The sequence below is a fragment of the Oncorhynchus gorbuscha genome, linkage group LG01 (genome assembly GCF_021184085.1).
Source record: "Oncorhynchus gorbuscha isolate QuinsamMale2020 ecotype Even-year linkage group LG01, OgorEven_v1.0, whole genome shotgun sequence".
Lineage (NCBI taxonomy): Eukaryota > Metazoa > Chordata > Actinopteri > Salmoniformes > Salmonidae > Oncorhynchus > Oncorhynchus gorbuscha.
In genome coordinates, this window is record NC_060173.1 from 98603163 (window position 1) to 98627584 (window position 24422).

Below are 24422 nucleotides of genomic sequence, written 5' to 3' on the forward strand. Positions count from 1 at the left end.
GGGGCACTTGATGTATTGGCCAGGCTAATAAACAGACCGTTATAGCTACACTATAGCTACATAGAACTCACATGGAGCATACATAGACCAGACAGACCCTAACAGATCAGAGCTGTTTTTCAGTTCATGTACATGTAGGATATACCACAAGGGTTTTCATTGTACTAAGCCTGTTAGAAAGTGGAATTTCAACCAGTTCTGTTGTTCTGAAATGGAAAGTTTGTTTTTCATTATTTTGTTTGTTGGAGGAAATATGAAATGGCATGATAGCTATCAACACAGAATCCAGTGTTGTTGTTTTGTTATTACTTTGTTGTTACAGTGCGTCTGTTTCCTCCTCTGAAGTTTGCTTCAAAAGAAAGCTCAGAAAACAGCTCATTGTTTTATCAGCTTTGTTAGCATTTGTGTCTACGTACTGGAAAATAAAGATATATGTTTTTTTTCCACTAGATAACATTGTAACTGAGAAGGGCCCGTTTGTACTGCAATTAGATATGAGGGGAATTTACTGCCAATGTGTCACAATGGTGCAGTTTCCATGCCATCAGTCCACAGACAGTGCCTCAGAACAAGAGCGTTGCGTTTTGTGATATTGTAGGCCTGTGATGTGCTGTAATTTAACCAGGCTCTAACGGCTGACCACCTTGGGTGCTGCCACACAAAGCAGACACATTAGAGTTGGTGTGATGATTATGAAACATGATGAGCGGAAGTGTGAAAGATAAAGGAAGCAGATGGTTCCCCCTGGATAACCTCACTGTGGATGTGACTGAGAATTAAACAAATAGCACAACTGTTTGTACTGTCTGTCCTTTTTCATCACTGACCAAACAGTGTTCCTTTTTCAATGTTTTACTTCTTTATTAAATCTATTGTGAATGTACGAAGCCTTTGGAGATCACCATGAATAAATGTGCAAACCCAGAGCACATTCTAGGATAAATTACACTGTTGTCTAACTATACAGATAGATTAATGCTGTCTTCCTCCACCTCCTTCACTGTTGTCTAACTATACAGATAGATTAATGCTGTCTTCCTCCACCTCCTTCACTGTTGTCTAACTATACAGATAGATTAATGCTGTCTTCCTCCACCTCCTTCACTGTTGTCTAACTATACAGATAGATTAATGCTGTCTTCCTCCACCTCCTTCACTGTTGTCTAACTATACAGATAGATTAATGCTGTCTTCCTCCACCTCCTTCACTGTTGTCTAACTATACAGATAGATTAATGCTGTCTTCCTCCACCTCCTTCACTGTTGTCTAACTATACAGATAGATTAATGCTGTCTTCCTCCACCTCCTTCACTGTTGTCTAACTATACAGATAGATTAATGCTGTCTTCCTCCACCTCCTTCACTGTTGTCTAACTATACAGATAGATTAATGCTGTCTTCCTCCACCTCCTTCACTGTTGTCTAACTATACAGATAGATTAATGCTGTCTTCCTCCACCTCCTTCACTGTTGTCTAACTATACAGATAGATTAATGCTGTCTTCCTCCTTCACTGTTGTCTCCTTCACTGTTGTCTAACTATACAGATAGATTAATGCTGTCTTCCTCCACCTCCTTCACTGTTGTCTAACTATACAGATAGATTAATGCTGTCTTTCTCCAACTCCTTCACTGTTGTCTAACTATACAGATAGATTAATGCTGTCTTTCTCCAACTCCTTCACTATTGTCTAACTATACAGATAGATTAATGCTGTCTTCCTCCAACTCCTTCAATGTTGTCTAACTATACAGATAGATTAATGCTGTCTTCCTCCACCTCCTTCACTGTTGTCTAACTATACAGATAGATTAATGCTGTCTTCCTCTACCTCCTTCACTGTTGTCTACCTATACAGATAGATTAATACGGTCTTCCTCCACCTCCTTCAGTTTGCTATCAGAATAGACGAGGCAGAAGAGTTCCAGAGCAGAGAGCAGGAGCTGGCAGATGCGGAGTGTCTGAAAGAACTGCTCATGAAACACAGCGTTATGAAGAGAGGTGGGTATTATGTTGATACACCTATAGTACAGCCTCCCTTGGAGAAATTCTGTATTTATTCCCTTTGGCAAATCCCCTTTAGAGTAATGACTTCTGGGTCACTGTTCCAGATGTCTGGTAGATAATACACAACATCAGTCTGATCCTGACAGTCATTCAGTTCACCTCTGCTCTCCCTTGAGTGAATCATTCTCCTCTTAAAGTTCCTGAAATTGGATGATTTTACCCTTCCTTTCAGTCTCCAAGGCACTCAGATGTAATGACGAGATATGATATCTGTCAGATGTGAGAATGAGTGGGCTTCATGTTATTTCAACAGCACAATAAACTAAAAGCTAGTAGGTTGAGGCTGCTGAAGGAGAAAGGGACCATAACATCATATGACATCATAACGGTAATATAAACAACAAGTACTCTCATTCTCATGATAATATTTGATGAGAGATTACACTGCAGTGTGAGATACAGTACCTTACTTACTATACAAATTGGATGGCTGTATTTACACGACCCAAAGCTGGATTCATTAATTAATTATTTGTGTTTTGGCACGTATCTTTTGCAAATGAAAAAAGAGATTCTGCACACTACAATCTATGATCCCATGTGGTATGTTGGTGATAACGTTTTGACTACTTAGGTTTTCATCTGGTGCATATTTTTTTGATTTCCAGCACCTGCTCAAAGACGTTGTATGTGCACATGTAATCATCTTTTCTTATTCTGGCCCATATCTGTCCCTCGGGTCTACTGGAGAAGTCAATGCTGGTTCTAAACAAGAGAGTCTTTTTAATGAGAAACTTGTCAATGGTATCACATAATTCAGATTTCTGCTGCTATTGGCACTGGCTATGTAATGCCTCCAAGTAATAGTAAATAAACCTCTCCCTCTTTCTCTATCGCTTTCTTGCTCTCTCTCTCCTCTGTCGTTGACACCCCCCCCCCTCTCTCTTTCCCCAGGCCTCCTGGAGAAGTCCATGTTGGTTCTGAACAAGAGTCGTGATCTTCTAGACTTCCTGAGAGAGTTCCAGACTGAGGATGGTCTTCAGAGGAGTGAGGCGTTGAGAGGGGCTGACAGCAGCTATGGCCGGGTGGAAAGTCTGATGGAGATACTGCAGGACAGGAGGAGACAGGTGGATCAACACATGAAGCAGCAGCTCATTGACCTGGAAGTGATCCTTAACATCTACCAATGGGATCGCCAGGAACAGGAAGTGAGTTACAAACTGTCAGGAAATGTCTATCTAAGATCAATCCGTGTCAGAAATCTCCTTTTGACTTAAAACTTTCACCTATCTCAGGGATGGGTAACTTTGATGGGAGTGGGGCCAAAAATAAATCTGAACACATCATGAGTTGCCTGCACCCATGTAGAGTAGAAACAAATGGTCTACCTAGAAATATATCATACCTTCTGGCTTGTTGAGCCATATGGGGTCATGTGTTAAGATGATGGAAGTACAGATGCCTCTGGGTTTAATATTCTATCTACTGCTTGGTGTAAGGCAGAGCAGTCATGCAGCATAAAACTCTTCCTTTGAAATCATTTACATAAGTACCGAAGTATAAATGCAGTAATGTCCTGACTGCAGTTATAATGTCTGGTATTTTATTCAGGTAACCCACTGGTTCAAAAACAACGCTGACTTGTACTTTGAAAAAGACCATTTGGGCTCAGGTCTCACAGAAAATGAAGAGCTCCTTCAGGAATACAAAGAGTTTGAAGAGAAAGCCAAGGTATGATACTTTAAATATGAATACACTTTGGGACATATTTGCCAAGTGATTGACTGACATTTTCAACAGTTAACAACAAAGCTATAACAAGCTTTTATTAGGAGATTTTACTGTTAATGTGTGAGTATTATAATACTAGGGCCATGAGCATGACATCTAGGTGACTTTAGTATAGAAAAAATATTTGATCTACAGCCAATCTAATATTCCCTGTGTGCGTGTGTGCGTGTGTGCGTGTGTGTGTGTGTGTGTGTGTGTGTGTGTGTGTGTGTGTGTGTGTGTGTGTGTGTGTGTGTGTGTGTGTGTGTGTGTGTGTGTGTGTGTGTGTGTGTGTGTGTGTGTGTGTGTGTGTGTGTGTGTGTGTGTGTGTGTGTGTGTGTGTGTGTGTGTGTGTGTGTGTGTGTGTGTGTGCATGCGTCCTGTTCTGCAGGACTGGAGTGTGTTGGTGGAGAAGCTGCTAGCCCAAGCTTCAGAGCTGCAAGTGGGGGAAGCAGTGGGCTGTGCTGAGGCTGAGACGGGCCATGTCTCTGAGAGAAGTGTGGCTCTCAAAGCCTTGCACAATCACTTCTGGAACCTCATGATGGGCCGGCTGGCACAGCTACAGGAGAGCAATTCCTTCTTCAGCAGCGCTAACACGGTACAGACACAACTGACTACTATACAACCCCCCCTTAGGAGAGTAGGTACTGCATTAGCAGTAGAAGGTAGCTAGTGTAACTATACATATCACCTACAGGAGAGCAACCGCTTCTTTAACAGTGGCAACAAGGTACAGTACCTTCTCTACATGTCTTATGGCCATAGATTATCAGGGCCACCAAGGTAATTGCTGATTAGTGGTCCTAGAGATAAAACTGTTCTATATCTATGCTTGTGTACATGTAACCTTCAGGAGAGAAATGCTTTCAGTGTCATCAAGATAGTCTCTGTAACCTTCTTAAGCACTGCCAATAAGGTACGCTATAACAAAGAAATGCAGGCTAAACTTGTAGGATATAGTCAGACCATCCAAACATGTCTGTGCAGGACGATTAAAACAACGCAAACAATTCTGCTATCCTGTACTATTTTTTTTAGCAGTGCCAACCAGGTACCTAGTGTAGCTACTGTAGGCTTGCAATACGTATCACATTCAGGAAAGCCTTCTTTAGCAGTGCCAACCAGGTACCTAGTGTAGCTACTGTAGGCTTGTATTACATATCACCTTCAGGAAAGCCTTCTTTAGCAGTACTAACAAGGTAGCTACTATACATGTAATATCATGTGCCCGACAAATTTGTGATGAGTAATTATTATTGCAGTACTAAGTGCTTACAACTGTATTTTAGGTACTCTACACAAGACTAGGGAACTAGTGACATTAATTTGATTTGAACATGGTGCCCTCTAGTGGACAACAAGGACATACTATTTGTGCCATCTACCGCATCATGAATTGTGACTGTTATTATAATGAGCAATATTACATTTATTCAGGACTTTTGCTGAACCATCTATCATGTTTACATGAGTACTTAATGCATATTGTCCTATCCTCTCATTCCTGTTTTGTCAGGCTTTTGAGGTCCTGGGAACTGTTGAGAGTAAACTTAAGGGGTTGAAGACCCAGACACTATGGTTGCCTGAGTTGGCCAAAAAGCATGAGGACCTGTTGCGAAGCATCAAAGAGTCAGCCAATGACCCTCTACAGAGAGGGCAGCTCATACTACAGAAGGCCAAACCACAGAGGTAAGTAGGGAATATGGCATCCATATTAGGACATCCTTAGTCCTCAGACTCAAAACCTCACCCCCACCCTAGTCAAGTTTAAAACCTGCTGCGGTTAACAATCACCACAGACTGCTTTTCACTGGTGTAGCAACACAGAGATTTTGAGTAACGTGATTTCAATAGTGAAGATGTCACTGCTATCAATGTATGTATCTAATATGCTTGTTATATCCAATGCAGTGTGTTCAAACTAGGCCTTTATATTAATAGACGGATGGATCAAGACTGCGGATAATATGATTACTACATGGAGCATTTCACAGCAGATATGCCTCTTACTATATTTCTAGTACCCAAGTAGAAGGCGTGAAAAGGATGCTGGGATATGTCAGAGACCGGGTTGATGCTCTAAGTCAGGAGTGCCATGCTCACCAAGCACTGGCAGCCAAGAGACAGCAGCTGGTGTCCCAATGTGAAGACCTCATAGACAAGGTAAATCAAATCAAATCAAATGTTATTTGTCACGTACACACGGTTAGCAGATGTTAATGCGAGTGTAGCGAAATGCTTGTGTTTCTCGTTCCGACCATGCAGTAATATCTAACAAGTAATCTAACCTAACAATTTCACAACAAGGTACACACAAGCCTTACGATTTGTCCCAAATGGCACCCTATTCCCTTTATAGCACCCTATTCCCACAATATAGGAAATAGGGTGCCCTTTGGGATGAACCTGTAGCTATATTTTTATTGAATTACGTTATATTATGCCTTTGAGCTGCCAAAATAAATAGTGCCCATACGCCGTACCGGTAAACATGAGACTATCACAATAATTAAAACAAAGATGACAACACAACTGTAGGCTATTACACTATAATTGATCAATTTCACATGTCAGTCACATGAAAAATTTGTGAATGGACATGAAAATGTGTGGAATACTCTCCAAAATGCAGTGTGGGTCAACAATAAAGTGACAATTTGCGAAGGTAGAGATGAGTGGCCAAGACAGAGAGGCGCTCAGACAGCAGTGGACACATACATTCATGTTCATTAGGCTGTACATCAAGTTTTTAATTTAATACATTTTTTGTACTTTATTGTGCTTAATAGCCAGGGTGTATTATTTTTAACATACTATTAAAATAATATAACTTACTTTTATTTACTAGGCAAGTCAGTTGAAGAACAAATTCATATTTTCAATGACAGCCTAGGAACAGTGGGCCTTGTCCAGGGGCCGAACAACATATTTTTACCTTGGGGATTTGATCTTGCAACTCTTTCAGTTACTAGTCCAACACTCTAACCACTCGGCTACCTGGGAAATTGTTTACGACTTGCTATCTATCCCATAAACCCATCAACAAAAAACATTTTTATCTTCTGTGGTTTGGTAACTTCCTGTTCTTCAACCGACTCTGACTGGACTGAAGAAGTCGCACATCTTCGAAAAGTATGTAACGGAGCCTTCAACTGCAAAGGGGCATTGTGATTCCACTCCGTTGTGGACGGTCCCCATACAAATGAATGCCATCCACCGTAACGTAACGGAGTGCTTATGGTTAATGTGAATGAGGCATTATTATGAATGTAATTATTAATGCATGACAGTCACTGAATGTCATTCATTACACATTTGGTGTTTTGTAACAGATGTCTCTTCCCATTCGTCAAATGGCGGGTGCACAGTGCACTGTATGGATATGGGACAGCGGGAATTATTTTAGTGGACGAATGTGCGCAGGTAGCCAGGTTTACACAGGAGCCTTGCGATGTGATTGTTTGACAATCAAATGGTTTTGTTTATGCCACATTAAAAGGTTTGCCTAATACATTTTAAAAGTAAAACAACAAATCTGTAGTATTAGGCCCACAGAGGTGCTATTAAATGAATAGGGATTCTTAATATGTCTCACTGGGCTGGATTCAGAGTTGAGGTAAGCATGTGCAAGTTTAGACTTTTGAATAATATAAGGTGCATAAAAGCAATATATTACATTTAACAGGCACATTCATCCAAAGTAACTTACAGTCATGCGTGCATACATTTTACACATGGATGGTCCCAGAAATTGAACCCAATACCCTGGTGTTAACAAGCACCATGCTTTACCAACTGAGCTACAAAGGACCAGTTAAACATATCTAAAGTCAGATTACAGCCCATTCTCAGACGTGTAGTAAGGCTAGTTGACAGCCTACGATCAACTGCTAATACTTTCACGTGTGTGTAAATGTCCATGTATTTCAGTTGACTGCATTTGACTGAATTGTGGAACTAATAAAGTAAAGTAAAAGTCATGTGTTTCTGTCCCAGATCTCAGTGTGGTTAAAGAACAGCAACGGTGTCCTCTCCAACAACACTGAGCCAGGCTCCCTGCTCTCTCAGTCTGAAGACATGCTCAACAAACACCTGGAACTCTCCTCACAGACACAGGTAGAGTCAGGAATATCACCTGTAGACTTACTCAACCTTATTCAAATGTATGACGCCTTTGTTTATTTACCCAGCTCTTATACAAAGGTTGGGTCACTTTCATTTCAATTCAGGAATCTCAGTTTACTTCCTGAATGTTGTTTTCAAATAGACCTAACCCTGTCTAGTACTGTACTGAAGTATACACACTACATGACCAAAAGTATGTGGACACCTGCTAGTCGAACATCTCATTCAAAAATCATGGGCATTAATATGGTGTTGGTCCCCCCTTTGCTGCTATAACAGCCTCCACTCCACTTCTGGGAAAGCTTTCAACTAGATCTTGGAACATTGCTGCGGGGACTTGCTTCCAATCAGCCACAAGCATTAGTGAGGTCGAGCACTGATGTTCGGCGATTAGGCCTGGCTCGCAGTAGGCATTGCAATTCATCCCAAAGATGTTCGATGGGGTTGAGGTCAGAGCTTTGTGCAGGCCAGTCAAGTTCTTCCATACCGATCTCAACAAACCATTTCTGTATGGACCTCGCTTTGTGCATGGGGGCATTGTCATGCTGAGTCAGGAAAAGGCCTTCCCCAAGCTGTTGCCACAAAGTTGGAAGTAAATAATAATCTAGAATGTAATTGTATGCTGTAGTGTTAAGATTTGCCTTCACTGGAGCTAAGGGGCCTAGCCCGAACCATGAAAAATAGCCCCAGAACATTATTCCTCCTCCACCAAACTTTACAGTTGGCACTATGCATTTGGGCAGGTAGCATTCCCTTGGCATCCCCAAACTCAAATTAATACGTCAGACTGCCAAATGGTGAAGTGTGATTTATCACTCCAGAGAACACGTTTCCACTGCTCCAGAGTCCAATGGCGGCGAGCTTTACATAACTCCAGCCGACACTTGGCATTGTGCATGGTGATCTTAGACTTGAGTGCGGCTGCTCACAAATTTAAAGTGGTGTCCACATACTTTTGTGTATATATAGAGTATGTGTTACCATAGAGTTTTCTCAACCCTGGCCATTTGTTTTTCAGCAAACAGCCAGTGAGGCAGAGGCCATGGCAGAGCTGATAAAGGAACTGAGAACACTGGGGTATCCTGAAGCCGCTGAGTTTTCCAACAAAGCATCACTTCTAGAGGAGGAGCTGAAGACAGTCACCAGGAACATCACATCTCGCATGGAGAATATCCAACCATACGTGGGCTTCTTGCGAATAGCAGAGGAGGTTATTTTCTCTTATCATTTCATGAAACTTAGGAAGGATATGATTGCTAAATATCTGTATAGTTTGGTAAAGTGGTGTCTGACTAAATATTGTTACATAGTTATGTAGTGTACATTAAACTTTGTATGTATTTCATTCATATTATGTTGAAAGCACAGGTGATTTAACTGAAATGTGTCAATAAACAAAATGGAAATCAATCTGAAATGCAATGTTAGGGAAGCTACTCTGAAAATATAATTTACCTAGCTGCCAGTTACTTAACCCTAGAAGAAGTTAAGCTCGACTAAAGTTACCCTTAATAAGAAAAATATAGTTCAAACTACTTAATGAAAAACTATCATATGTAAATCTCAAATGTCATAGATGACAAATTGCAAGAACAGATCACTTTGGGATCATATGTTAACAAAATGTGTAATTTAGCCTATTAAACACAAAAACAATGTTTCAAGTCAGAATTAGGCAGGTCGGATGCCGTAAAAGAAAGTAAACAATTGCTTTCTTTACCCATATTATAATTTCCTTTTGCAAGAAGAGTAATGTTGAGTTCCAGTAGTTAGCTGCACAACTACATGGCAAAAAAAGAATTAACTACTGAAAACACTACCTAGATTTGAATTTAGTTCAACTACCACCAAGCTTCTGCAAAAAGTAGTTCAATTACTAGTTGAACTACTTGTAGTTCACTACTCCACAACACTGCTGAAATGTAATATTCTGAAATGTGTGACTCCTATGCTTGTTCAGCTGGAGGAACAGATGCAGAGTCTACATGAAAGCTATAACAGGAAGCAAGAGGAGGAGGAGAATGAGGAGAGTTTAGTCACTTCTAAGGAGATAGCTGACGCTAAGTGGCAGTCCATGTTGGAACGCTTCCTCACCATGCTGGACCTGGGAAACAACTACATCAACTTCTCAAACATGGTGAGAGACATTATGAAACCTCAACCCCTCCATGCACTGTTATCCAGTTTAACGTTGCTAACGTTGAGCCTTCCTATAAGCCATTGCTTTTCTGCCTGCACATAATAATAATACATTTTATTTTAAGCGCTTTTCAAGACACCCCAAATCATTTTACAAGATAATCACCAGGATAAAAAGCAACAATATCACACATTTAAACAAGTAAGTACAGTATATAAAAGTACACCAAAGATTTGTATTATTTATTTAACTAGGCAAGTCATTTAAGAACAAATTCTTATTTTCAATGACGGCCTAGGAACAGTGGGTTAACTGCCTGTTCAGGGGCAGAACTACAGATTTGTACCTTGTCAGCTCTGGGGTTTGACCTTGCAACCTTCCGATTACTAGTCCAACACTCTAACCACTAGGCAACCCTGCCGCCCTGAAATATAAGGATAGACTAACCATGGACATCACTAAACATAATGACAGACTAACCAGGGCAGTGAACTAAACAGGGTTTCAGCAGTGGAGTTAGTTAGAGAGGGTCTGAGTCGTGAGATCTTTTTTTAGGTGGAAGAAGGCTGACTTTGTGATGTTTTGGATTTTGTGTCCATTTTACAGAGTGGGGGTCAAATGTAACATCCAGTTCCTGACTGTGGAGTTGGGAGTGGATGGTGCAGACGTCGATTGTCATGTTGAGTTGACCCAGTTTCTTGATGAGGGAGTTGGGGCCCATGAGCATGATATCTGTTTTGTTGACATTTAGTTGAAAAAAGTTATTGCTTATTAAAACTAAATAACGATAAAACAGAGGTCATGCCTAAATTAGGCAAGCCTTACAACCATTGATTATTGCATTTCATTTCAAGTATGGTTAGCATGGTTATTATGTCTTGCTTTGGAAAAATAACTTCCACCCACATCCAGGAGCCCTTCGTAAGGGCTGTAGGATACAGATAAGGTACCTGATAACAATGGATTCTTTATGTTGACATCTTCAGGTGAGTGAGAACCTGAACCTGAATGTGAGGGCAGCCATCGGTGTGGTGGAGAAGACCATGGAGGAGCTGAACAAGAAGAAGGTGGATCTGTCAGACCTCTGGACCTCCTGGCAGCTCCACGTCAGTCAGGTGAAGTCTGTCAAGAAACAGTGGAAGAAATACAAAGAACAACTGGAAAAGGTACATAAAAATAAGTATGCAATGTATACTGAACAAAAATATACACTCAAAATGTAAAGTCTTGGTCCCATTTTTCATGAGCTGAAATACAAGATCCCAGACATTTTTCATACGTACAAAATGTCTCTCAAATGTTGTGCATAAATTTGTTTACATCCCTGTTATTGAGCATTTCTCCTTTTCCAAAATAATCCATCCACCTGACAGGTGTGACACAGGTGCACTTTGTGCTGGGGAAAATAAAAGGCCACTCTAAAATGTGCAGTTTTGTCACACAAAACAATGTCACAGATGTCTCAAGTTTTGAGGGAGCATGCAATTGGCATGCTGACTGCAGGAATGTCCACCAGAGCTGTTGCCAGAGAAGTGAATGTTAATTTCTCTACCATAAGCCGCCTCCAACGTCATTTTAGAGAATTTGGCAGTATGTCCAACTGGTCTCACAACCGCAGACCAAGTGTAACCATGCCAGCCCAAGACCTCCACATCCGGCTTCTTCCCCTGTGGGATCTTCCGAGACCATCCACCCGGACAGCTAATGAAAATGAGGACTATTTCTGTCTCAAATAAAGCCCATTTGTGGGGAAAAACAAATTCTGATTGACTGGGCCTGGCTACACAGTGAGTGCCCTATGCCCTCCCAGGCCCACCCGTGGAGGCGACCCTGCCCAGTCATGTGAAATCCATAGATTAGGACTTAAAGAATTTATTTCATTTGACTGATTTCCTTATGAACTGTAACAGTAAAATCATTGAAATTGTTGCATGCTGCATTTATATTTTTGTTCAGTATATATCCATTACAAATTCCTGAATCACAACCAATGTATTTTCTCAAATTATCATAAATACAATCTCATTTAGTGTCAAGAACCCCCCTGTTTTCTTTTTTTTTTTTTTTTTTCTTTTTTTTGTTACAGACTGTTCATGACCTAAGTAGTGTGGAGGAGGTTCTTGTCCCAACCTCTAAAGTTGATCTGGGAAGTGATCTTCAGACTGTGTCCAAGCTACTGGAGAACTTTAACCTAGCTAAGCCCCACTTCCTGGTAAGAACTATAGCCTATTGGCCTGCCATAAATAGTAGGTAGAAGAAATCATAACATTATTATGTATAATATTTTTTACAGAAACCCAATGTTTAATACTTTTATAATAGTACCAATAGTCTATGTTAGTAGTTAGTTAGTATACACTTGACCATATGTATACAGTATCTTTACAGTGGCTCTAAGTAGCATTACACTATGCCTACATTTGTGTTCTGGTCCATTATAGGTAAATATGTATTATTATTCTACTATATCTCTATTTCCTGTGTGTCCCCTGTAGCAGTTGAATGCAGGGGTAGAATACATGGTGAAGACATCAGAACTGTTGGCACTGAAAGGAATTCCAATAAAAGAGAAGAATGAGAAAGTCACAGAGATGCTTCACCTTCATCAGAGAGTGAAAGATAAAATCAAAGAGTACGAGTCTGTCCTCAACATGGCCGTGAAGTTCCACCAGCTCTATGATGAGGTAACAACACATCGTCTAAGGGTGCGCTACCACCCTATTGGGTACAACCCTATTCCCCAAGGAATAGTGCACTACTTTTGAACAGGACTAATAAGGTGCATTATTTAGGGAATAGGGTGAAATTTGGGAAGCACTCATAGTCTTACATACTGTATCAGGGAGGGTGTTATCTTTGCTGTAGTCTCTTCAGAGTCATTGTATCTGGGTCTGTCATGGAAAACTATATTTGCTGTGTGTTTGAGAGAACACATGGGATCAGCTTGAAATGTCACACAAATACTGTAACTATCAGAGAGTTACTTACCTATCTAGCTTTTCTGTAGACAACAAAGAACAGGATCAGATAAGAGAGGCCCTGGAGATACCTCGTGGACCTTTTTAGACAGAAATGTACCATAAAAGATTGATATTTTACATGCTTTGCAGGTTTCCCAGAAAAGATACCACGGAAGACACTAACAGAATATGAATTCTTTATTTTTTAATTATAAAATCAATTATTTAACAGCTGGTGATATACAAACATCATTAAACACACATAGATTCTGATCAGAGAAATAAATAAACAGCCTCCTAATTGGTTCATTGTTTTGTCCCCAGTTGGATAAGCTGTCAATGGTGGAGCCTGTGACGGGGTTCAGCGAGACAAGCCAGGCTAAGATCCAGCTGATCCAACATCAGGACAGACAGAGTCACATCAGACACCTGTACAAGCTGGCTATCTCTCTGGGAGGAGATATCAGCAACACTGTACAACAGTTGGTGAGAAGACACACACACAGCCACGTCAGACACCTGTACAAGCTGGCTATCTCTCTGGGAGGAGATATCAGCAACACTGTACAACAGTTGGTGAGAAGACACACACACAGCCACGTCAGACACCTGTACAAGCTGGCTATCTCTCTGGGAGGAGATATCAGCAACACTGTACAACAGTTGGTGAGAAGACACACACACAGCCACGTCAGACACCTGTACAAGCTGGCTATCTCTCTGGGAGGAGATATCAGCAACACTGTACAACAGTTGGTGAGAAGACACACACAGCCACGTCAGACACCTGTACAAGCTGGCTATCTCTCTGGGAGGAGATATCAGCAACACTGTACAACAGTTGGTGAGAAGACACACACAGCCACGTCAGACACCTGTACAAGCTGGCTATCTCTCTGGGAGGAGATATCAGCAACACTGTACACAGTTGGTGAGAAGACACACAGCCACGTCAGACACCTGTACAAGCTGGCTATCTCTCTGGGAGGAGATATCAGCAACACTGTACAACAGTTGGTGAGAAGACACACACAGCCACGTCAGACACCTGTACAAGCTGGCTATCTCTCTGGGAGGAGATATCAGCAACACTGTACAACAGTTGGTGAGAAGACACACACACAGCCACGTTCCTTGGTCGGTTCCTTCTGTCAGACACCTGTACAGAATCAAACAAAAAAACACAACTTTCACTCTGGGAGGAGATATCACCTGTACAAGCTGGCTATCTCTCTGGGAGGAGATATCAGCAACACTGTACAACAGTTGGTGAGAAGACACACACAGCCACGTCAGACACCTGTACAAGCTGGCTATCTCTCAGTAACACTGTCAGTGAGGCTGCAAGGCAACACCTGATCATTCCCCGCTGTTTTGTCTTGACCCTGAGTGTTTATTTTTATTTTTTATTTAAAACTTTTTCCCCAGGGACAACCCATACTAATGATATGCTAAATAATAAATATTAGTGTACTTTTGAAGATTGTTACATTTCCTGATCATTATCTAATAATAAAATAATTATCTTTCCTGCCGTCCCAGCATGACTCAGGATTCTCTGTACAGCGTCTGCAGGAGCGTCTGGAGAGACTGGAGAGAAGATGTGTTAACTGGAGTGCTGAAGCCAACAGGTGTGAAGAGAGCCTCACTAGCAACGTGTACTACTGTGTCTTCAAGGAGGAGATCACTGAGGTGAAACTCTCTCACTCACACACACACACACACACACACACACACACACACACACACACACACACACACACACACACACACACACACACACACACACACACACACACACACACACACACACACACACACACACACACACACACACACACACACACACACACACAGACACACACACACACACAGACACACTTCTTCAGTAAAATAAACAGTGAAACAAACAACCCTTTGGCTTTATTTCAATTAGTCTATTAGTGTGGGTCAGGGCTCTCCAACCCTGTTCCTGGAGAGCTACCCTCCTGTAGGTTTTAACTCTAACCCTTGTTCTGGAGAGCTACCTTCCTGTAGGTTTTAACTCCAGCCCTGTTCCTGGAGAGCTACCTTCCTGTTTTTAACTCCAGCCCTGTTCCTGGAGAGCTGCCCTCCTGTAGGTTTTATCTCCAACCCTGTTCCTGGAGAGCTACCCTCCTGTAGGTTTTAACTCCAACTCTGTTCCTGGAGAGCTACCCTCCTGTAGGTTTTAACTCCAGCCCTGTTCCTGGAGAGCTGCCCTCCTGTAGGTTTTATCTCCAACCCTGTTCCTGGAGAGCTACCTTCCTGTAGGTTTTAACTCCAACTCTGTTCCTGGAGAGCTACCCTCCTGTAGGTTTTAACTCAAACCCTGTTCCTGGAGAGCTACAATCCTGTAGGTTTTAACTCCAACCCTGTTTCTGGAGAGCTACCCTCCTGTAGGTTTTAACTCCAACCCTGTTTCTGGAGAGCTACCCTCCTGTAGGTTTTAACTCCAACCCTGTTTCTGGAGAGCTACCATCCTGTAGGTTTTAACTCTAACCCTGTTTCTGAAGAGCTACCATCCTGTAGGTTTTAACTCCAACCCTGTTTCTGGAGAGCTACCATCCTGTAGGTTTTAACTCCAACCCTGTTTCTGGAGAGCTACCCTCCTGTAGGTTTTTGCTCCAACCCGAGTTTTAGCTAATCTGATTCAACTAGCTAATTATTAGTATCAGGTGTGCTAGATTAGGGTTGGAGTGAACCTACAGGATGGTAGCTCTCCAGGAACAGGGTTATGCACCCCAATTTATCTAACCCAGGCCCCAGATCAAGATCTCAATTTATCTAACCCAGGCCACAGATCAAGATCTCAATTTATCTAACCCAGGCCCCAGATCAAGATCTCAATTGATCTAACCCAGGCCCCAGATCAAGAGCTCAATGTATCTAACCCAGGCCCCAGATCAAGAGCTCAATGAATCTAACCCAGGCCCCAGATCAAGAGCTCAATGTATCTAACCCAGGCCCCAGATCAAGAGCTCAATTTTTCTAACACAGAACTCAGATCAAGAGCTCAATTGATCTAACCCAGATCAAGAACTCAATTGATCTAACCTAGGCCCCAGATCAAGAGCTCAAGATTGGGGCTTTTAGGACTGTGATCCTTGTCTCTATATTCAAAGTGACATTCCCTCCCTCCCTCTCCTCCCTCTCTTTTTCCTTCCCCCTCCTTCCATTTGTCTCACGTTACTCCAGTCAAGAGAGCAGATTCCTCTCCTATCAGCTGTGGAAGGGAGAACCAAATGAGAGGCCTCAATACCAGGGCCTCATCCCCTACTTATTAGGAATTCCCTTGGCCTAAATAATGATTATATCTGCATGTCATATGTAGACCTGTGTGTGGTACTAATCTAAAGTTTGCACACGTCTTTATCAGTGAACATGTTTCCTGTTCCAAATCTATTCATGCTACTCTATTTTTACTCCAACACACCCTTTATGGCACGGCCAAGATGTTTGTCCTCTACCTCCATCTAGTGGACGATGTTGTCAGTATGTAAGTGTTGATGCAACTTGAGATGCTCTGTTTTAATATCATTTTTGTTGATCCATTTCTTATTAATTCACCACTATATCAGTTTTCATTGTTAATAACTGCCATCAGAAGGTTGTTTTCATTACGGTGTTTCTGTTACCTCACACTGCTTGTTTATACATACCCTAGAAAGGCTCCATCTACTGTATAATACAGTAGATGAGGGCATAATTATTATTTTCTGGTTAGGTTATTTCATCTGGCCAGCAGAGGGAGCCGCTGTAGCCTCCTGAGAGAAAGTAGAGGGGCCCTAAATATGTCATGAATATCACCTTGCTTGGACCATTACTTGGAATACATGTGATACAGGTTGACATACATCTCTGTTCTCACTATGCTAAGGAGGGGTGTACTCTTTCAGTGCATTCGGAAAGTATTCAGACCCCTTGACTTTTTCAACATTTTATTACATTACAACCTTATTCTAAAATGGATTATATAGTTTTTTCCCCTCATTAATCTACACACAATACCCCATAATGACAAAGCAAAAACAGGTTTTTGTTTGCAAAAAAAAAATGATATCACATTATCACATTTCAATATCACATTTCCATAAGTAAACCCAGACCCTTTACTCTGTACTTTGTTGAAGCACCTTCGGCAGGGATTACAGCCTCAAGTCTTTGGTGTGACACTACAAGCTTGGCACACCTGTATTTGGGGAGTTTCTCACATTCTTCCCTGCAGATCTTCACAAGCTCTGTCAGGTTTGATGGGGAGCATCACTGCACAGCTATTTTCAGGTCTGTTCGATCGGGTTCAAGTTCGGGCTCTGGCTGGGCCACTCAAGGACATTCAGACACTTGTCTCAAAGCCACTCCTGCGTTGTCTTGGCTGTGTGCTTAATGTCGTTGTCCTGTTGGAAGCTGGACATTCACCAAAGTCTGAGCTCCTGACCGCTCTGGAGCAGGTTTCCATCAAAGATATCTCTGTACTTTGCTCCATTCTCTCTGTACTTTGCTCCCTCCATCCTGACTTGCCTCCCTGTCCCTGCCTCTGAAAAACATCCCCATGATGCTGCAACCACCATGCTTCACCGTAGGGATGGATTTCCTCCAGACGTGACTCTTGGCATTAAGGCTGAATAGTTCAATATTGGTTTCATCAGACCAGAAAATCTTGTTTCTCATGGCCTGAGAGTCCTTAAGGTGCTTTTTGGCAAACTCCAAGCATGCAGTCATGTGCCTTTTACCGAGGAGTGGCTTCTGTCTGGCCACTCTACCATGAAGGCCTGATTGGTGGAGTGCTGCAGAGATGGTTGTCCTTCTGGAAGGTTCTCCCATCTACACAAAGGAACTCTGTAAGAGTGACCATCGTGTTCTTGGTCACCTCCCTGACCAAGACCTTTCTCCCCCGATTGCTCAGTTTGGCCAGGCTTCTTGTGTGGTTCCAAACTTCTTCCATTTAAGAATCATGGAGGCTACTGTGATCTTGGGGACCTTCAATGCTGCAGTCATGTTGTGGTACCCTTCCCCAGATCTGTGCCTCAACACAATCCTATCTCGGACTACGGACAATTCCTTCGACCTCATGGCTTGTTTTTTTGCTCCGACGTGCACCGTCAACTGTGGGACCTTAACTAGACAGGTGTGTGCCTTTCCAAAGCATGTCCAATCAATTGAATTTATCACAGGTGGACTCCAATCAAGTTGTAGAAACATCTCCAGGATGATTAATGGAAACAGGATGCACCTGAGCTCAATTTTGAGTCTCATAGCAAAGGGTCTGAAAACGTATGTAAAAAAAATTGTTTTCGCTTTGTCTACACTTTGCATAGATTGATGAGGAGAAACATGTATTCAATACATTTTAGAATAAGGCTGTAATGTAACAAAATGTGGAAAAGGTCAAGGGGTCTGAATACTTTCCGAATGCACTATATTTAAAAGTTGGTGTAAATTCCATTTAAAATCAGGAAGTACAGTAAATTGAAATTCCAATGTCAATTGTCTTATTAAATAGTATAGGAATTTCTGTTTACTACCTGCATTGACATGGAATAAACTCCGATCATGTCTTATGTAATCGTACAGACAACTCTACAATAATGTTTTTGTGCATGAATAAAGATACATTAGTAACGACTAAGTATTTCATATTAATATCATAAGTATTAAGCTGTAATGGTATGAAATTGAAATAAATTTAGCTTAGAAATTGAAATGAGGGACTTTCTCTCTTTGCTGTGCCATGAAATAGACAGATGGGATATAGCTTATCAGAATTGACCAGGATTGACCTTTTGTAGCAGGTTAAGAGAACTAACGCAGCAGGTTAGGAAAAGGGTTAGGCTTAGCTAAAAGGCAAAAAATGTCAACTTTAGATGTCACTTTGACTAGCCAAAAGCCTTTTATAAATATGGATGAGTAGACATGGTATTTTATTAGCAGGAGCAGTTGCTGCTGCCCATCAGCTGGGGTGAGACTCAATTTAAAGCCGATCAAGCTCTCAGACCGTACCCTCAATATACAGTAGCACAGCCTAGGCTAGGCCTACTTCCCTCAAGGGCCATACTTCTCTGGTTCTGCAAACTAAAGACCCATTTTTTTCTTGAGCGGATGGTCAGGGGGCGGAGCATAAATTCTAGACTGCAAATTGACCGCAAGAAGCCCAAACATAATATTTGACAAATGTATAATTTCAAACCTTGCTTATAACTTACGATCACATACAGTATATTTCTATCATACTGTTACGCAACACCCTGCTACAACTCAACTCTCCGTGAAGTGAAAGAGGTATGGGCTGTAGGTGTGAGTAAGGATGACAAAAGGCAGAGAATTTACCGTTTACTAGGAATTTATTCCTTCGCACGGTAATATGGGGAAAAGGGTCTGGACGGAACCAAAGCAAAGAAAGTAAATATCAATGCCCCTTCTCCTATCTTACCTGCCTAACCACTACTTACATAATTTAGCAACACCTGGTGGTCCGCCCAGGTCTTACCTAGTGTGCCTAGACAGTGAATATACTATGGGTATATGTATGCCCACGGGCCTCTTGCCTAAGCACTCCCTAGGTGCCTTCCCCTTACCCCCTGGGAACAAATGAAACAGAATATTAACAATTTCAAACACACTGAGAAACACATGTCATCAAATAGGCTCTGACTGAGCAACAAACTCACACAGCACATACCAAAGTTGTTCCCATCTACAACTAACATAGTACATACCATCTGCCTGAGAAACAACCAACATATGCTATAACCATCAGCCTCCTCTCTCGGCAATCATCTTTCCTTTTCTTTTTTTAAAATCTTCTAATCTTTTTTTGTTGAATTTTACCTCTTTTTCTCCCCAATTTCGTGGTATCCAATTGTTTTAGTAGCTACTATCTTGTCTCATTGCTACGACTCCCGTACGGGCTCGGGAGAGACGAAGGTTGAAAGTCATGTGTCCTCCGATACACAACCCAACAAGGCGCACTGCTTCTTTACACAGCGCGCATCCAACCCGGAAGCCAGCCGCACCAATGTGTCGGAGGAAACACTGTGCACCCGGCAACCTTGGTTAGCGCGCACTGCGCCCGACCCGCTGGAGTCACTGGTGCACGATGAGACAAGGACATACCTACCTGCCTAACCCGGACGACGCTAGGCCAATTGTGCGTCGCCCCACGGACCTCCCGGTCGCGGCCGGTTACGACAGAGCCTGGGCACGAACCTGGTGTGCAGAGTCCAATTGTGCGTCTGATGGGCACGAACCCAGAGTCTCTGATGGCGCAGCTGGCGCTGCAGTATTAGCGCCCTTACCCACTGCGCCACCCGGGAGGCCCCAGCAATCATCTTTCTTCAATGACCTCCCAGCAATGATCTCTCTCCTGAACAACAGGATACTGGCTTTTACCAATCAGCTGCTTGGGAGATTTCAGGAAGCCATCTCCTGAAACACACTCAAATACAAACTACAACACAGTAACTGGAGAACGTAACATATGCATGGGAATCTTTGTCATCTGTAATCTCGAAATAGTATTTCTTAATGGGTATGTTTATAGTTCTCTAAAGCTTATTTACTTTGGTTCTATTAAGTTATCAGTGGGTCAGGTCTCAGTTACATCTCCGTAGCATCTGGCTCAGTAGCTATACAGTAATTGCTTTGCGACATCAAACAGACTTTCCTTAATGTTTCCTTCTTGTTTCTCTCTCTCTCTCAAAATTCACTTCAAGGGCTTCATTGGCATGGAAAACATATGTTAACATTGCCAAAGCAAGTGAAGTAGATAATAAACAATAAAAATTTAAAGTAAACATTCCACTCACAAAAGTTAAAAAATATTAGACATTTCAAATGTCATATTATGTGCAAATTGTTAAAATACACAAGGGAAAATAAATATGGGTTGTATTTACAATGGTGTTTGTTCTTCACTGGTTGCCCTTTCCTTGTGGCAACAGGTCACAAATAATGCTGCTTTGATATTTCACCCTGTAGGTAAGGGAGTTTATCAACATTTGGTTTGTTTTCAAGTTATTTGTGGATCTTTGTAATCTAAGGGAAATATGTCTCTCTAATATGGTCATACACCTCATTTTGTGGGCAGTGTGCACGTAGCCTGCCTTCCTCAATAGCAAGGCTATGCTCACTGAGTCTGTACATAGTCAAAGCTTTCCTTAAGTTTGGGTCAGTCACAGTGGTCAGGTATTCTGCTTAGGGCCAAATAGCATTATAGTTTGCTCTGTCTTTTTGTTAATTCTTTCCAATGTGTTAAGTAATTATCTTTTTGTTTACTTATGATTTGGTTGGGTCTAATTGTGTTGCTATCCTCGGGCTCTTTTAGGGTCTGTTTATGTTTGTGAACAGAGCCCCAGAACCAGCTTGTTTAGGGGACTCTTCTCCAGGTTCATCTCTCTGTAGGTGATGGCCTTTTTATGGAAGGTTTGGGAATCGCTTCTTTTTAGGTGGTTGTAGAATTGAATGGCTTTTTTCTGGATTTTGATAATTCTGGTCTACATGCATTATTTAGTGTTTGACACTGAGGATATTTTTGCAAAATTCTGCATTGTAGTCTCAATTTGGTGTTTGTCCCATATTGTGAATTCTTGGTTGGTGAGCAGACCCCAGACCTTAAAAGGCAATGGGTTCTATAACTGATTCAAGTATTTTTAGCCAGATCCTAAATGGTATGTTGAATTTTATGTTCCTTTTGGTGGCATAGAAGACCCTTCTTGCCTTGTCTCTCAGCTCGTTCACAGCGTTGTGGAAGTTACCTGTGGCGCTGATGTTTAGGCCGAGGTATGCATCGTTTTTTGTGTGCTCTAGGGCAACAGTGTCTAGATGGAATTCATATTTGTGGTCCTGGCAACTGGACATTTTTTGGAACACCATTATTTTTGTCTTATTGAGATTTACTGTCAGGGCCCAGGTCTGACAGAATCTGTGCAGAACTGAACATGGCGGTGTTCGCTTTAGCAATCTCACTGGATTAAAGACCTCCTCCATTCCTGTCATTATTGAAGAGATTATGATATCTCGCATCTCAAAATAGAGCTACTTAATGTTAGATCCCTCACTTCCAAGGCAGTTATAGTCAATTAACTCATCATAATATTGATGTGATTGGCCAGACTGAAACATGGCTTAAGCCTGATGAATTTACTATGTTAAATGAGGCCTCTCCTCCTGGTTACACGAGTGACCATATCCCCCACGGACACCACAAATGTTGCTAACATTTACAATAGCAAATTTAAATTTACAAAAATAAAAATTACTGCATTTTCATCTTTTGAGCTTCTAGTCATGAAATCTATGCAGCCTACTCAATCACTTTTTATATCTACTATTTACCTCCTGGGCCGTATACAGTGTTCCTCACTGAGTTCCCTAAATTCCCCCAACACCGCTTTCCATGAATTTGTATAGCAGACCCTCTTGCCAAAATGGGTCAAAAGCTTTTTTGAAATCAACAAAGCATGAGAAGACTTTGCCTTTGTTTTGGTTTGTTTGTTTGTCAATTAGGGTGTGCAGGGTGAACACATGGTCTGTCTTACGGTAATTTGGTAAAAAAGCCAATTTGACATTTGCTCAGTACATTGGTTTCACTGAGTAAATGTACAATTCTGCTGTTAATGATAATGCATAGGATTTTCCCAAGGTTGATGTGTGTGTGTGTGTGTGTGTGTGTGTGTGTGTGTGTGTGTGTGTGTGTGTGTGTGTGTGTGTGTGTGTGTGTGTGTGTGTGTGTGTGTGTGTGTGTGTGTGTGTGTGTGTGTGTGTGTGTGTGTGTGTGTGTGTGTGTGTGTGTGTGTGTGTGTGTGTGTGTGTGTGTGTGTGTGTGAAACAGACACTCCCCATGTACCCATCTCAGCTAGGGGAAAAGATAGTTAGATATAGTTATACGAGGTTCCCAAAATGGGATGTACAGGGAGGCTGGTTAGGCTGCAGCTGTCCTTGTCTGACATATGAGCTGGTCATTCGGAGACTCTACACCTCTGCAGAAGCCCGTCGGCTGATACAGAAATGGCCCTACTGTATAAATCACGTCTCCAGTCTTAGCCAATAAATGCACCAAAATAATCCTTACACTGAGTGAATCTGAATCCAACCCTGCTCTGCTACACTTTTCTGTTTTCCTGCCAAGATAGGATACCCTAACCCAGCCACCCTCCCCCTCCTTCATATCTCTGGTGGTGCTGTTAGATGGTACTTGTTCAATGTTCTGTAATTGTATTAACAATGGATTTACATGTCAACGCAGATAAGAAACACAGGATGATGATGATGATGATGATGATATGAGGCTTTTATGTCTTAACTGATTTAAATGTTTTGTATTCTGATTTAAAACATTTGTTATTAATAGATCATGATTCTTTTCATTTCAGCTGAGAAAGTCATTCAAGGACCTCAAGAAGAAATTCAACAACTTGAAGTTCAATTATATGAAGAAAAACGACAAGTCAAGGAACCTGAAAGCAGTGAAAAACCAAATCCAGCAGATAGAGATTTATGTTGAAAAGTTACAGGTGAGACACACCCTGTTTGCCACTACAACAACAACAAAATCACATTTCCCTCATTCCCTGCTGTTCAATGGTTTTGAAATTATTCCTAGGTCATGCATATTTTGTTTGCCTCTTTCTCTCTTGATCCAGATCTTGCAGAAACGGGTGCAGGTATTTACAGTTAAAGTGACTTCCAGCACAGAGAAGCAACTAATAGGCAGTAGCCCCAGAGAGATAGAGGATGCTGTTAATGAGCTACAGAGACAGCTGGGGGACTTTGACAAGACTGTGGAGGAGTACAAGCAGAATCTGGACATGAGCGTAAAGCTGCAGCAAGCCATGGATGAGGTGTGGATGGAGAAAACACAAGACAAATAGTTTACCCTCCACTTGCCAATTGTGGAGAAAAAAAATGTGGAGAAAAAATCAACTAACATCTTGTCAGAAAGCATCATAAAGGAAATGGAGGAATTCAAGGAATTGGATATAGCGTATTTTGTGTTCGCCTAATATCTGCTGCAATTGTCTCACGATTTTTTCTGCTTTTGAATTTCAGTATAACTTCTGGTGTGATGAAGCAAGTGCTACAATTGTGAGAGTAGGGAAGTACTCTTCCCAGTGTAAGACCAGGGAAGCAGTGTCTATTCTATACAAGCAGTTTGAGAAGTTTGTTTGGCCCACTGTGCCCCAGCAGGAGGAGAGGATCAGCCAAATCACAGAACTGGCTGTCTGTCTGCATGGTAAGGAAACAATAAACCACCATCTTGACTTTATACAGAATTCTTATGGTCAGCTTTTTGGGAGTAAGAAAAAGTATGCCAACATAAAGCTGACCAAAAATGCTATTTCAAAATGTGGGGGGACATGTCCCCCTGTCCTTATTGGAAGTCACACCCATGACACTGGCATT

The 24422-nt window shown here is 41.7% G+C and overlaps 1 protein-coding gene across 4 annotated transcripts in view; it reads left to right on the top strand.

Annotated features, from left to right (window-relative positions):
* The window catches only part of LOC124047078 (coiled-coil domain-containing protein 141-like), a 42162-nt gene that overhangs the window by 12454 nt on the left and 5286 nt on the right, over positions 1 to 24422 (top strand). For 2 of the 4 annotated variants that reach the window (XM_046367772.1, XM_046367771.1), the window contains exons 4-20: positions 1895 to 2003; positions 2964 to 3217; positions 3621 to 3740; positions 4171 to 4377; positions 5296 to 5468; positions 5801 to 5942; positions 7776 to 7895; positions 8923 to 9114; positions 9865 to 10041; positions 11031 to 11210; positions 12131 to 12256; positions 12540 to 12728; positions 13329 to 13490; positions 14547 to 14696; positions 23393 to 23533; positions 23663 to 23860; positions 24069 to 24252. In XM_046367772.1, the coding sequence (XP_046223728.1) occupies positions 1895 to 2003; positions 2964 to 3217; positions 3621 to 3740; positions 4171 to 4377; positions 5296 to 5468; positions 5801 to 5942; positions 7776 to 7895; positions 8923 to 9114; positions 9865 to 10041; positions 11031 to 11210; positions 12131 to 12256; positions 12540 to 12728; positions 13329 to 13490; positions 14547 to 14696; positions 23393 to 23533; positions 23663 to 23860; positions 24069 to 24252 (2824 nt within the window). The remainder of the gene's footprint in view (positions 1 to 1894; positions 2004 to 2963; positions 3218 to 3620; positions 3741 to 4170; positions 4378 to 5295; positions 5469 to 5800; positions 5943 to 7775; positions 7896 to 8922; positions 9115 to 9864; positions 10042 to 11030; positions 11211 to 12130; positions 12257 to 12539; positions 12729 to 13328; positions 13491 to 14546; positions 14697 to 23392; positions 23534 to 23662; positions 23861 to 24068; positions 24253 to 24422) is intronic. The other 2 variants (XM_046367773.1, XM_046367774.1) reach the window with 2 other exon arrangements.